The sequence below is a fragment of the Leptinotarsa decemlineata genome, unplaced genomic scaffold, assembly GCF_025532065.1.
Source record: "Leptinotarsa decemlineata unplaced genomic scaffold, Ldec_3_MD MMD2_tig00026328_RagTag_RagTag, whole genome shotgun sequence".
Lineage (NCBI taxonomy): Eukaryota > Metazoa > Arthropoda > Insecta > Coleoptera > Chrysomelidae > Leptinotarsa > Leptinotarsa decemlineata.
The window spans coordinates 33,174,592-33,188,530 of NW_027412688.1; the positions used below are offsets into that span (position 1 = coordinate 33,174,592).

The window sequence follows — 13,939 nt, forward strand, 5'->3', positions numbered from 1 at the left end:
ATGTTTCGCTAACACAGTAGCTTTATCAACAGTGATTCAAATCACATCAACAGTAAATCAAATCACTGTTGAAGAAGCTACTGTGTCGTGATATATTTTTCAAATAAAGTTTGTGGAGATCAAATCGTGAGGTGTAGTTTATGAACAAAGCCTATGTTCTTATATAACAAAATTAGTTCACGTCATCAAATATTACTATTAGTACTAATCTATCAAATATATCTATAACAAATTCCAAATATAAAGTTTTTGTTGCGTAATATGAAATGCTTCTTAATTTCGAAACTAACCGTCGATTCGCTCAATTTTGAAAAAACTACTGACACAAACATTGTAAAAAATATAAAATGAGGTACTATATCAGTGTAAAGGTCCATTATCTGTTCAATGTCAGTTATAAAATATTAGTCGAAAATTCAAGTTTGAATGAGATCAAATTATCTATTTCAAAATAAGCTGGTTCTTTTAGGCTTCCACATTTTTTTTTAGTTCTGCCCAAACTTTGTGAGTAGCGAATGTATTTTGGTAAGAAGGTTTGTTGAGAAGTACCTATGTGAAAATATAAAATTTTTTTTTCACCTCCAAATTTTGAGTAGGAGCCTTTAAAAATATATTTTGAAGTCATTCGCCAAATCAAACAGCTTGATTGTTTGAAAACAATTTTTTACATTGCAGTTTCAGTGGCATTGATTTCTGAAAAATTTATAAACATATTTCAAAAACAGTTTGATGACTGTGGGGAGAAGAAATGAATGTGCTAAGAAAACAAACATAGAATTAATTGTATTTCCAGTCCAGAAATGTTGAAGTTGATCAGTTTTGAAGTACCAACCAGAAAAACTCATTATGTTGATTTATTCAATATATCATAGCACTAATTATGGCTTTTATAATTCTTTTTTGTTGATAAATATTGAAAATTATTGTTGAGTCCATAAGTGTTGTCAACAATAAAGCAAAGATATTTTAATAGACTTCATAAATGCTAATATTTATGATATTAATAATAAATTGAATTCGTGTTTTGTTATAGCCATTGTTTGGTTTTATTGCCATTCATTTTAAGTCCATCCATATTACAAAATTGTGATACTTTGTGCAATTTTGTGTTCATTTTTCAGCAAATATATTGATAAATTAACAATATCTATTGAAATTGATGTCATTTAAATACAACATGAATGAGAGAGGGCCCAATATACTTCCCTGAAGAACTCCTATATTAATATTTATCTCAACCGATAATACATTATATACTTTTCTTTGTTGCAACCCATTCAAAATTACTTTGAAAAATAAAATTATATAACTACAAATGCCATAATATTCAAGCTTTGCAAGTTCCTGATTTGAGAATCTTTTAATAGGGTGATTAATTAAATTATAATTTATGTTTATTGCTGTCACACACATTCACTATTTTCAAATTATGATTTTATTCATATATATATATATATATATATATATATATACATATATATATATATATATATATATATATATATATATATATATATATATATATATATATATATATATATATATAAATATATTGTGCATAATTATGTTTTTCAAATTACTTCAAATTACACTATTTTCAAATTATGATTTTATTCATATATATATATATATATATATATATATATATATATATATATATATATATATATATATATATATATATATCACTTCACCAACAAACCTTCCGATATAAGTGAATGTAGTAAATGTTTGAATTCATTATTTTTTCTTCATACTGAATGCAGTTTGTTTTGTGAAATGCTTCATTTTATCTTTAAGAACTTGTCATGTCAAAAAATAGAAAATATCAAAGCAGCTCGTTCTGCCTAGTTTTTTTAAATATCTTCACGAGTACTGAATCTGGCTTTAAAATAAAATTCTATGTGTATTGAAATCAAGTGAACCATAGAACATTCCAGTGAGAACTTCAGCTTGAAATCAATACGTTGTCACTCGAGTGGGTATGTATATTGCTAAAATTGCAAGATCTGTTTGGCAAAGACTGTATTTTATTTATTTTAGTGTGATTAAACGGGCAGTGAGAAACATTTTTAGAAAAATTTTAGAACGACAATTTCAGTTTAGGTAATTTTTAGGTTTAGGTTAATTGTAAATAGTTCACTTATTTATTTTTACAAGCATTTATCTGAAAACTGTATTATTTTTATATTTTTTATTTCATTTCATTAGTATTATTTTATATCTATAAAAAATTGCATATATACCTCATTGAATTAGTTGAGAGGCGTTTTGTATTTAGATAAATTCTTGTTGAAATTTACTGTTGAAATTTTATCTGGAATATTAAGCATCTGTATAAATTGGGCGAACAGCACAACCTTGTAAATAACAATTGTAATCTGTGTAAGAAATCAAGCGAAACTGTAATCTAGTTTGATTACCTCATCTTTATATGTAAATCATTTCATCTGTTTTGTATTCTTTATTGAACCAGTAAATTCCATGCAGATGAGTTCCTAGTATTCTTGTACTAAGCTTTCTGTATATCCAGCATCATCTATAATATAAATTTTTCATTTCGTAATATGTAGTTTTACTTCTATCATATAGTAAAGAATAGAGGTGAAAATGATATGACACCTCATTTCATATCTCAGGCAATGATCTGTATGGTACTATCAACAAGATGAACGATTCCCTATCAAAACTACAAGTATATTTCAATATTAACAAAATGAAACTCAATGTGACAAAATGTAAGGCAAATATCCTAACTACACCCTTCAAATACAAAAACATTCACTCAAACCAACTCAATCTGGAAATAGATAACAATAAAATTAAACTCATAAATCAGTTTAAATATCTTGGATTCATACTTGATAATAGCCTATTATTGCATGAACTTTTTTTCCTACATAAGTATCTCTCCTCTGTATCTGTAGAGTAGGGAGGGTGAGTGTAAGCCCACGCACTTAGGCCACATGTGACCCATTGTACATCCTCCCGAGGAGTTGTCCTCCTAGGTCGTCGTCCATCCTGTCCTTTCCAGGAAGGTGGACAGGTCGCTGGGAGACATCTCCTTTATATCGGCAGGTGTAGGCCAAGACTCGCCGAACACACACTCTCTTATTGACGATAACTCCGGGCACTCGCACAGGACATGCCTGACAGTCTCATCTTCCTGTTCACACATCCTGCATAGAGGTATGTCCACTAGCCCCATATTGTATAGGTGTTTCCTTAGCTGACAGTGGCCAGTCAGAAATCCTACTGTAAGGCGTAGATTTTTTCTGGTCATCGCCAGATATTTCTTCGGCGCCAGCTTCCCAGGGTCGCCCAAGGTGATCCTGGCAAGATTACATCCTTTGATTTCATCCCATCTCTTTAAAGATTGAGCATGGGTGTAACATTTGACTAGTTCCGCAATTGTCGAAGTCATCAGGCCGTGGGTGCCACTTGGTCCTAAAATTCTTAGTCCAGCCGCTTCCTTGGCTAAAGAGTCGGCAATGCGATTACCTTTACTCCTGTCGTGCCCTTTAACCCACCTCAGGATAATGTTATTATCTACCGAGGCTTTGGCTAAATCTTGGTGGCACTCTAGTGCTAGCCCTGAAGTAACACAGTGTCTGTTCAAGGCCAATAGTGCTTGTCTGCTATCAGTGCAGATTGTTATGTTTTTGCCAGAAATTCTTTTCTTGGTTATTTCTTTTGTGGCGATTGAGATACCAGCCAGCTCTGTTTGGACCACGCTGGTATTTCTTCCCATTCCCCACTTAATCCTTAGGCTTAGTGATCTGGAGTACACTCCACATCCTGAGCCTTCTTTGGTTTTTGAGTCATCTGTATAAATCCGTATTGCATTTGTAGCATCTGACTCTGTGTTCTGCTTAATTTGTATTTTGTAGGGTTTATTAAACACAAACCTGGGTTCAATTGCATCACTTGTTGCTTGCAGCAGAGGTTGCGCAGTAAGCGTTTCCCGCCATAGGTCCAACCTCAATCGACTCATTCCTACTTCTAGGTTTACACCAGCCGTGTGCAATCGTACCATGGCCATTAACGCAACCTCCTTAACGTACAGGTCCAGAGGGGTCAGACCCGTGATTAATTCCATTGCCGCGGTTGGTGTTGTTCTCATGGCTCCTGTGATGTTTAAACAAGCCAGTCGCTGTATTTGATATAATTTTTGGATGGCCGTTGCTTGTAGAACTTTCGGTCCCCATGCAATGGCTCCATACGTTAACATAGGTCTTATTATTGCAGTGTAGATCCAGGCGACTACACGGGGTGAAAGACCCCATGCGCGTCCCACTGTCCTCCGACATTGCTCATAAGCCACGTATGCTCTTTTTGCTCTACTCTGTAGATGAGAGTTCCATGTTAGCTTCTTGTCGAGGATAATACCAAGGTATTTCACCTCTTCAGAGAAGTTTAGTTGGCTTTTGAAGATTTCGGGAGGTTTTAAGCCCGTTAAACTTCTTTTCCTGGTGAAAAGGACCATCTCAGTCTTCTTGCGATTGATCGACAGTGAGTGTTCCTTACACCATGTTTCTATCAATTTGAGCCCATCTTGCGCTCTATCGCACACCCTGTGCGATAGAGCCTTCTCTGGAACTATGTTCCAGAGAAGGGGTGATAAGACCCCTCCCTGTGGACATCCCCTCATGACCAGTCCTTTTACTGTGATGTCTTCTACATTAATACTTATTGCTCTGCTAGAGAGCATCTGGAGTATCCATTCTCCTACTACCAGGGGTACATTCCTGGAGTGTAGTTGCTGGGTAATTGTTGGAAAGGTTGTTTTATCAAACGCTCCCTTAATATCTATGAATATACCTAGGGTGGATTCTTTGTTATCCAATGTTCTGCCAACCACATGGCCGAATCAGTAGACCTTCCCGGGTATATGCATGCTGATTTGGATGAAGTGGGTTGTTAACAAGTACTTCATCTCTTATATACCGCTCACATAGCCTCTCCATGGTTTTTAAGAAAAACGATGTGAGACAAATTGGTCGGAATGCTTTTGGTAGGGTGTAGTCCATCCTACATAAGTAAAAAAATTAGTAAGAAACTTTACTTCTCCTCATGTCTTTCAACATACTCCAAAATTACAGTATATAACACCATTATCCAGCCCCACTTTGATTATTGTGGTAGCTTACTATACTCCCTTGATTCTAATAAAACTTCACAACTACAAAAGCTGCAAAATCTCTGTATGAGAATAATATTGAAGTGTAATCGCTTTACCAGCATTGCAGCAATGTTAGATTGTTTGCAGTGGGTATCGGTGAAAAACAGATTTTATAAATTAACAATGATTTTTATTTATAAGCTACTTCCAGATTATCTAAGTGGATTTACTACGATTAACTCCCAAATACATAACTATACTACTAGAGGAAATAATATGTTTCATCTCCCTAATTGGAAAATGGCAAACTCAATGAAATCGCTATTATATAAAGGAATCGATGACAAGACAATTTATTTTCCACTGAATGTTACAATACAAGTACCATACATTATGGGAATCGTCACTAATAAGTAGGTTATAATAATATTACAATTTCACTTTTTATTCATAAAATTAAATAAATTAATATAAATAAATAGGTACATGTACACACTTTAAAAATTAATAAATGAAATATAAGTTTATCAATACTAATTAGAATTATTTATTAAAAATTTGAATCAAAAGACTACTGTTTCATGTGGTCCGAGTCAAAATTTTCATTCAAAAACTCCTGAACTGAATAATAGCATTTCTGTACTAAAAACTTTTTTAGATAATTTTTAAATAGATTTGTGCTGAGTTCTCTAAATTTCTTAATTTCACATATTTTATTGTAGCATTTGATTCCTATATAATTGGGATTCTTTTGTCCGATTGATAATCTAGAGAAACATAAATTGATGGTGTCCTTCTGCCGCGTATTATGATTGTGAACATCCTTTCTTGTTTTGAGAGAGTTATGTTTATTTATGATGTGAACAATTATTGAGTAAATGTACAAGCTTGGTAATGACATAATACCCAGCTCAACAAAGTGGTTTTTACAAGATGTTTTGCTAGATAAATTCAGCATGCACCTTATATTTTTTTTTGAGTGATAAATAATTGACCACTATTATGGGCTTTTCCCCAGAAAATCAGACCATATGACAGGCATGACTGAATAAGGCCAAAATATAGTAGTTTCAGTACTTCCATTGACACTGTGTTACGCAAGTTTCTAATAATGAAGCAATATGAGCTCAGTTTTGAGGATGTATGTTAAACATGATCGTTTCATGTGAGTTTTTGATCCAAGTGGACCCCTAAAAATTTTGTACAGGTCGAGTTTTCTAATGATGTTTCTTCAGTTTTAAGTAGTATGCTCTGGTTCACAGTGGCATTTTTTGTATTAAAGTAAACAGCTATTGACTTGTCTATATTCAGAGATATGTTATTATTACCACACCATTGGGTTATGTTTTTGATAGATTCGTCAGCTTTGTCCTGTATTTCCCCCCTTGAGTGTCCAGTGATGATTAAATTAGTGTCATCTGCATAAATAATTGGATAGCTTGTTTTATTTACCTCCATGGGTAGGTCTGCTATAAATATATTGAATAAGGTTGGTGACAAACATGATCCTTGAGGAGTGCCTATTCTAGTTTCAATCGGTTCGGATCGGACACCGTTGATTTCTACTTGTTGATTTCTATTTGACAGATATGAATGTATCCATTCCAAACACGGGCCTCTAACACCAATATGATACAGTTTAGCTTTCAACAAATTGTGATCAACGGTATCGAACGCCCGGCTCATATCAAAGAACAGTCCCATTATGTTTTCTTTTTTGTTAAACGCGTCATGGATATGAGTTCAATAAACTACCACAAGACATCAAGCAATCTAATACCATTTATGTATTTAAAACGAGGATCAGTAAACATATCCAGTGACTATAAATCATCAGAATGTATTACAACATAATCAATATTGTTTACACGAATTTATATACTTTAAGTGCATCATTTTATTTTTTAGTATTTGTCTTTCTTTTCTTTTTATTATATAACTATTAGTCTAGAAACATGTTTGTACAGCTATTTTTTATTAGGACATGTTCTACTAAATAAAGTTCTTCATATAGCGACATCTGGTAGGCAAAGGAAAACACAAATATATTGTGTGGCACCATCTATCATTTGATGCATGAATTGTCGGATACAGACAAAGAATACAAAGCCCTTTGTATTCTTTGGTATGTATAATGTTTGAAAAAGAATCAAAAATCTCTTCAAACAATTCAGATGAAAAATTCCAATAGTTTAGTGCAACAGGGGTGGATCTAGGAATTTATTGAGGGGGGAGGTGCACTTGAGATGAATTTTTCACTATAAATATATAAGAATTAAGATGTTTAGTGAACATAATAAGGGTCTCAAATGAAGCCATTTACTTTACTTGGCGCGTTTTTTTCTTGAATGAAATAGAGTGTAGGACTAGCTTATACTTTTTCCATCTAAGCCACAGAGTGCTCCAAAATATCGTATATAGTGGCACGTGATCTCCCAGACAAGGCTGCTTGTACAGAGTCGCACAATGGAACGACCGATTTTTTTTCCAATATGCGGCTGGGTAGAATTTTTTTTAGGATGGAGTGTAGGGATAAATTAGCAGTTTCTTCAGCCGTATCAGTAATTGACATTTTAAAAATTTCAAAATACTGTATATGTACACACCACAGGTGTTGGTTGCTTGTTTATTTTACCCAATAGATGCAAATGTGCGTGGTTGTCATGCTTTGAATATAGTTCAGGCCCCATAATTAAGCATACATTTTCTGTGTCCAAGGGAGGAGGGGGGCGTGACTCCTGGCTGGATCCATCACTGTAGTGTAATGGCACCTAACATTCACTAGATTTGGTATCAAAAACTTGTATGATACATTATTTCAATTAGTTCTCTCATCTAGGTAAGAGGTGGCGTCACTTGAACTGTTTTTCCCTAAAACAGCTTCCTTTCATCTACCTTCTGAAATATTCCACCAGCCAAGGATTAGGATTTTTTCATAAAAACAGCGATAAAATGTTAAAATTTATAATAACGTATCAAGACACCAAAGTCATCACTGCATTAATAAAAATAAAAGAGCAATCTGTCACAAACATGAAGTAATAAAATATTGGGAAAATTTAAACAAATCACGTCAGGGAACTAAGATGCCTCCAAGATAAACCACACATATTCTTAAATTTAGCTACAATTCCCTGCTGGCAGGCCTTTGTTAGGTTGTGACTGAGATCGAAGGGATCTTGAACACAGAACAAGGAATTTATACGGAACTGTTCAGGCTCCTTGCTACTCAGCTGCTGAACGTAGGTGTGCATCACAGGTGGAAGTCTTTCGCCTTTGCCTTCAAACAGATTCTTGTTGATGGTATATCCTAGCAGAGGGCAAACGACCTAATGAAAAGAAAAGATTACATGGTAAACAATTTGAACTTGAAGTAAATATATCTTTTATTATTCCCAAAGAGGTAATCAAACATGAAATAAGCATACAATACACACCAAACATATTGAAAAAAACGCTAATGAAATATAAGTATATTCGGGTTCGTACCGGCCAATTCTAGGATGGTTGATATAGTTACACAACTATTTATTCAGAATTGGCTCGCACATAACTTTGTAAGGTTCATGGGCGACTGTTTCTTACTGTTTTAGGTTTGTTCCGATGACGAACCTGAATATGCCTATATTAAAGTTAACGAGAAAAAGTGACAATCCAAAGGATAGTTAAGTTTGGAATCGAATTGGAAAAATAAGTGTTTCAAATGTTAAAGAGTCAGAATAAAGAGGTTTTCAAAAGTTTAAAATTTCAATAAGCAACGATTTTTTATTTTGTGACCAATAAAAATGGAACATCGAGCGCGTTAAAAGATTATTTTGTGTCTGGAGACTATCGAGGATAGATACATACTAAGAAAATGAATATTTTGACAAAAAAATCTCGAAGCATTCATCTTTTCTAACAAACCTACACCATAGGTTTTGGTAAATACCTGCCAGAAAGCAACTACTTCCCCGGCTAATACCACGCTGGGTACTGAATTATATCCAACAGAAATTCATTTATGACAAGACACCCATTTCTACAATTTTCAATTTAAATTGTCATACAATAATAAAACAAACTAAAATTGAACAAATTCATACTAGAAGTATCGCTTTATTGTGTTATACTATCAAAATAGAATCAATAAAATCGTATCAGTAAAATAGTAAATTTGAGTGACAAGGATAATGATTAATGGTGTTTGGATCTTGTTATCCTCCTTTCGGTTTGTTCTTTTCTTTGCTGGATAGTTATTACAAATACAATAATAATATTGTGGCAAGAAGCACACTTACCTGCTTTTCATAATCAAATTTGGAGTAATAGTCGAAAAAATCTTTGAGAAGTCTGGAAATAGAATGCTCATAACGTGAAACGTGATTTTTAATTTGATGTACCGGCATTTTGTAGTTGATAGTTTCCCACCCTACAAGAAAAAAAAATGTATTAGCTACATTCAATAGGACCTTGAAAAATAATCTCTTCTATTGCTCAATTCAAGGTGTAGCATAAAAAGAGTATGATTGAATTGGAGTACTCAAAAATTGAACATACCATTAATGGTTTGAGCTTCAGCAGGATTCAATTCTTTGATTTTCTTGACGGAGAGTAGATAATTGTTGATTTGAAGGTAGAATATAGCCAAGAGAGCTAGAGCATATGTCGTTATGTGCTCTTGTAGGTTATTGTAGAATGACCACTTTTTCAACATCAAAATGAACGGTTGCGTAATTGGTTGAATGTCTATGCAAAACCTGAAAAAAAATGTTGAATAAATTCTCATGAATAACCATCAACTGCCTTTTCAAGTTTATTTTTCAAAATGTGTATTTGATGAGTTGATGAGATTTAGGATTTGGGTATTATTTTTTATAGCCTAACATAACCTAACTTTCAGAATTCATATAAACAAAATAGTGAATACTGCATCAAGGAATATAGGCTTTATTGTCAGGAATAGTAGACAATTCTCCTGTGCTACACTTAATTCATTATAATGCCATTTAGTCAGACCTTCACTAGAATATGGCTCCATTGTTTGGTCTCCTTACTATCAAACACATATTGACAGTATTGAACGAATTCAGAAAAGGTTTCTAAGAACATATTCAATTCGTATGGGCACCTTTGTGCCCAGTTTGATTGATTGATCTTTTACATAGAAATGTATGACAGTATCACTATCTTAAAAGTAGATTTGGTTCAAACTTTACACAGAGAATATAATTCAAAATACGACTCCGAATATGAACCACTTCGCCACATACCTGATAAATTTCGTATTTTCAACACTCAATCCGTGCCGGAAAGACAGATCACACTCTATCCTAGCTTTCCTATGATACAGTTTGACAATCGGTGTTCGAGCCGTTGGAACTTGGCACACCTCTTGAAATTCCTCCCTCAGCTTGGTCAAAGCGGCCGCAGCTTTCCTGACAAGCTGTACTTGTGCCAATGGGTCTTGGTTCTTGTCGCCCAAGAACATGTCGCCTGTGTCAACAAATACATCCAGATCGCTGTGCTGAAAAAAATAATATTAATGATATTAATGAAATGCTTCCAAAACAACCACTGCTCCCAAATACCAGAATGCAACCCTCTCTCGACGTGCCTGCCAGTAACCAAGTTGGCGCCTTCAGGAGATGACGTAGATTAAATCCTAACTCAAAACTTCGTCTATTTACATTCAACAGGGTACACTTTCACACATATCAATGATTTCTCGAATAAACGTTTTTTGATTTTTTATTGTGAAAGTTACCGCTATTTTTTTTATGATGATTTATATGATTTACTCTACTTCAACTCCTGAGGATGCACCAACGCATTGAGAAAGAGTGTTGAAGTCCTTGCATCAAAAAACCTCAAAGTATTTTGTGAAATAGTTGAGTCGGGAGCATTTGAGTAATCAAAAATAGCTATTCAAAATACTAAAAAGCCTGAACTTGTATATTCTTTTAAATTATTTGTCTCAGGCTTTACACTTTTCTCAGTAATTTTTATGTCAATGATGGCAAATTCACTTAAGTTTCAATCCTAGCATGCATCCTTTTATTATTTTACAACACAAAGGAGTAGTGGCAAAGAAATATCTTTATGTTTACGGCCTATTGGCAGTTCACTCTTTCAAATTTCAATTTTTATTCATATTCAATTTGGGCACGGATTTTTTGTTCAATTGAAGATGGTGAAGTCAAATTTGCAAGTGTCAAAACATACTCATTCACCAATAATAATAGAATTTCAATAAATTGATGGATGTAGCCGTTACTACGTGGAAGGAGTTCATCATGAAAAATGAGAGATAAAACTTGCTATGGTTTTATAGCACCTGCATACAAGTTTTATTTCTCATTTTTCATGATAATAGAATTTATTCAGCAATTAAAGATTATACAAGGCATCATACATACACACGTGTATAAAACTTATCAGAGTAGTCAAAAAAGAAAAAGGTAATCTGAAAATAAATTAAGATAGTGTAGGTATAGTCGCAAAACAAACCAAAAAAATTCTCATACAATACCTAGTCGGTTTCACAATAGTAAGGTTTCAGGAAATATAAAATTCTTCAACATTATAAAATACTTTTTCAAGAAGGATATTTCTCAATTCATTTTTGAATAGAATGTCATTCAGATTCACATCTATTATATCTTTTATTTTATTGTAACATTGGATACCAACATGCTTTGGTGAATTTTCACAGACCTTGCATAGGGTTATCAGTCAGAATATAATGGAAGATGTAGTATTTGTAAATTCTCAAATAAAAATTTACATGTTGTAGTTGGAAGAGCATGACACATTGTTATTATACGTTTTTGAGATACAAATGCTCTCTAGAATTGACAAGATGACCCCCAAAAGATCAAGCCAAGTTCAGCCAAGCCATCAAGCCAAGTCAGAGTAGACTGAACTATTTCAAAATATAATAGTTTCAGGGCGACTCCTGATACAGTATCTCGCAGATTTTTTATTATATAGCATGTCGTGGTTGGTTTTGAATATACAGTGTTTATGTGTACTTTCCATGTTAGCTTACTATCCAAATGTACACCAATCTGTGGTCTCCACAGATTGTATAGATTTACCAGATAAGGTTAAGTATAGACTATGATTTGGATTTATATTGTTTGGCAAAAACCAGACATAATTTTGTTTTATTCAGGACGAGGCCATTCCTATTCATTGGATGCCTCATTACTTAATTTTGTTAAGTGGTCAATGTTATTGTGTGACATCAGAATATTAGTGTCATCAGCATATATTATCATTTGATACGCGGAGGTACAGGTGTCATCAATGTCACTGTCAATGTCAAGGCTATAAACAATAGTGGTCCCAATTATTCATATTCATATAACGGCTTTATTCCCAGAACTCTTAGATTGGCTAACTCTTTGAACAACCTTCAAATCTTAAATATATCAGCATCCCGCTTTAAAAACCATATTCTTCAAATACACGTATACATTTTGATTACCTAACATCTGGAAATGTTCCAGAGGTGAAAAATTTATTTAATGAATATGATAAATGAATCTTACAATTTTCTTGGTATTTCAACTGTAGGTATAGGAAAAATTCAACTCATAAACACTACTGACTACTATCAATTCATCAATATTGTTGTTTCACGATAGAATTCTGAACAATTATTCATTGAATTTTTTTTTTTTGGAAAGAAAGTTTTTGGCTTTCTACTACTCCATCTTGATAGAAAAAACAAGGATGAGGGAATCTTCCAAGGAAAGGAAGGAAGTAATCAATTTTAAAATAAGTAACTCTATACATGGATGTGCAGATCATGCAAAGAAGTAACTTTCAGACACAAACTGAAAGAAAGTCCTCCTGAAACAGCTACTTTCATATAAACATTGAATTACAAGAAAGAAAAACTTCTTTCGAAACAAATACTTCTATATGAACACTGAATTATACAGAAGACACTTTTCTCTACTCAGTTTGTATTTCAAACATTCGTTGTGGAATAAATATCAGATATCATTCACATGAGTTCTACTTTAAATGAATGGTAATAAATTGTACTCAGATAGAACACTGTCACCCTCACTGGTATACACCGATGTTTCGCCTTAAGACACTTGCCCTAAGGCTCTTCAGTACCAAATTGGATAACATTATAGAAAATACACACAGTTCATTCATGAATTACGATTTTTAATGTCACGAAATAAGCTTAATCTGCTTATGTCATCGATGACATCGTAATGTCATTCATTCACCTATTTGATTTAATTCCCTCATCCTTGTTTTTTCTATCAAGATGGAGTAGTAGAAAGCCAAAAACTTTCTTTCCCAAAAAAAAAATTTAATCACTCCTAAAAATATAACCCCTTCAGTTCTTTATATATTATTAAACATGTTAATAGATCCAGAAAAATGCAAACAAATATACATTTTGATTGATTTACCTCATTTCCCAAGCCTGAAATTCTAGAACCAAAAGGATGAACATGACACCCCGGAAAAACTGAACTGAGGGCCTTTTCCAGACTGGTACAACATTCCTGTGTCAACTGTTTGCCATTCAAACTGTTATTAGCTTCATCAAGTAGCTTCATACTTTCAGCCTCAATATTTTCCACTGACTTGAACATTCTCTTGACTTGTTCAGGGAGCTGTGGTTCTGAAATGATAATTATTATAAGAACCATTTGCAAAATGATAAAATTATTGCAATAACCAAATTTATCAATAAATTTGAATACAATTTCATCATGTGTATTTCAGGAATTAAAGCCTTATGTTTTCAATTTTAGTTACTTGGTTGCATCATTAATTCAAATGAAAATGGAATGTGCATGA

At 33.4% G+C, this 13,939-nt stretch overlaps 1 protein-coding gene across 4 annotated transcripts in view; it reads right to left on the reverse strand.

Moving 5' to 3' along the window:
* Positions 1–8,072: 8,072 nt before the first annotated feature.
* The window catches only part of LOC111506675 (terminal uridylyltransferase Tailor), a 28,562-nt gene continuing 22,695 nt past the window's right edge, over positions 8,073–13,939 (reverse strand). For all 4 annotated transcript variants that reach the window (XM_023161819.2, XM_023161820.2, XM_074182605.1 and 1 more), the window contains exons 4-8: positions 13,546–13,760; positions 10,375–10,628; positions 9,662–9,861; positions 9,403–9,533; positions 8,073–8,451 (exon numbers count right to left, since the gene is read on the reverse strand). In XM_023161819.2, coding sequence (XP_023017587.2) covers positions 8,191–8,451; positions 9,403–9,533; positions 9,662–9,861; positions 10,375–10,628; positions 13,546–13,760 — 1,061 coding nt within the window. In that variant the 3' untranslated portion in view covers positions 8,073–8,190. The remainder of the gene's footprint in view (positions 8,452–9,402; positions 9,534–9,661; positions 9,862–10,374; positions 10,629–13,545; positions 13,761–13,939) is intronic.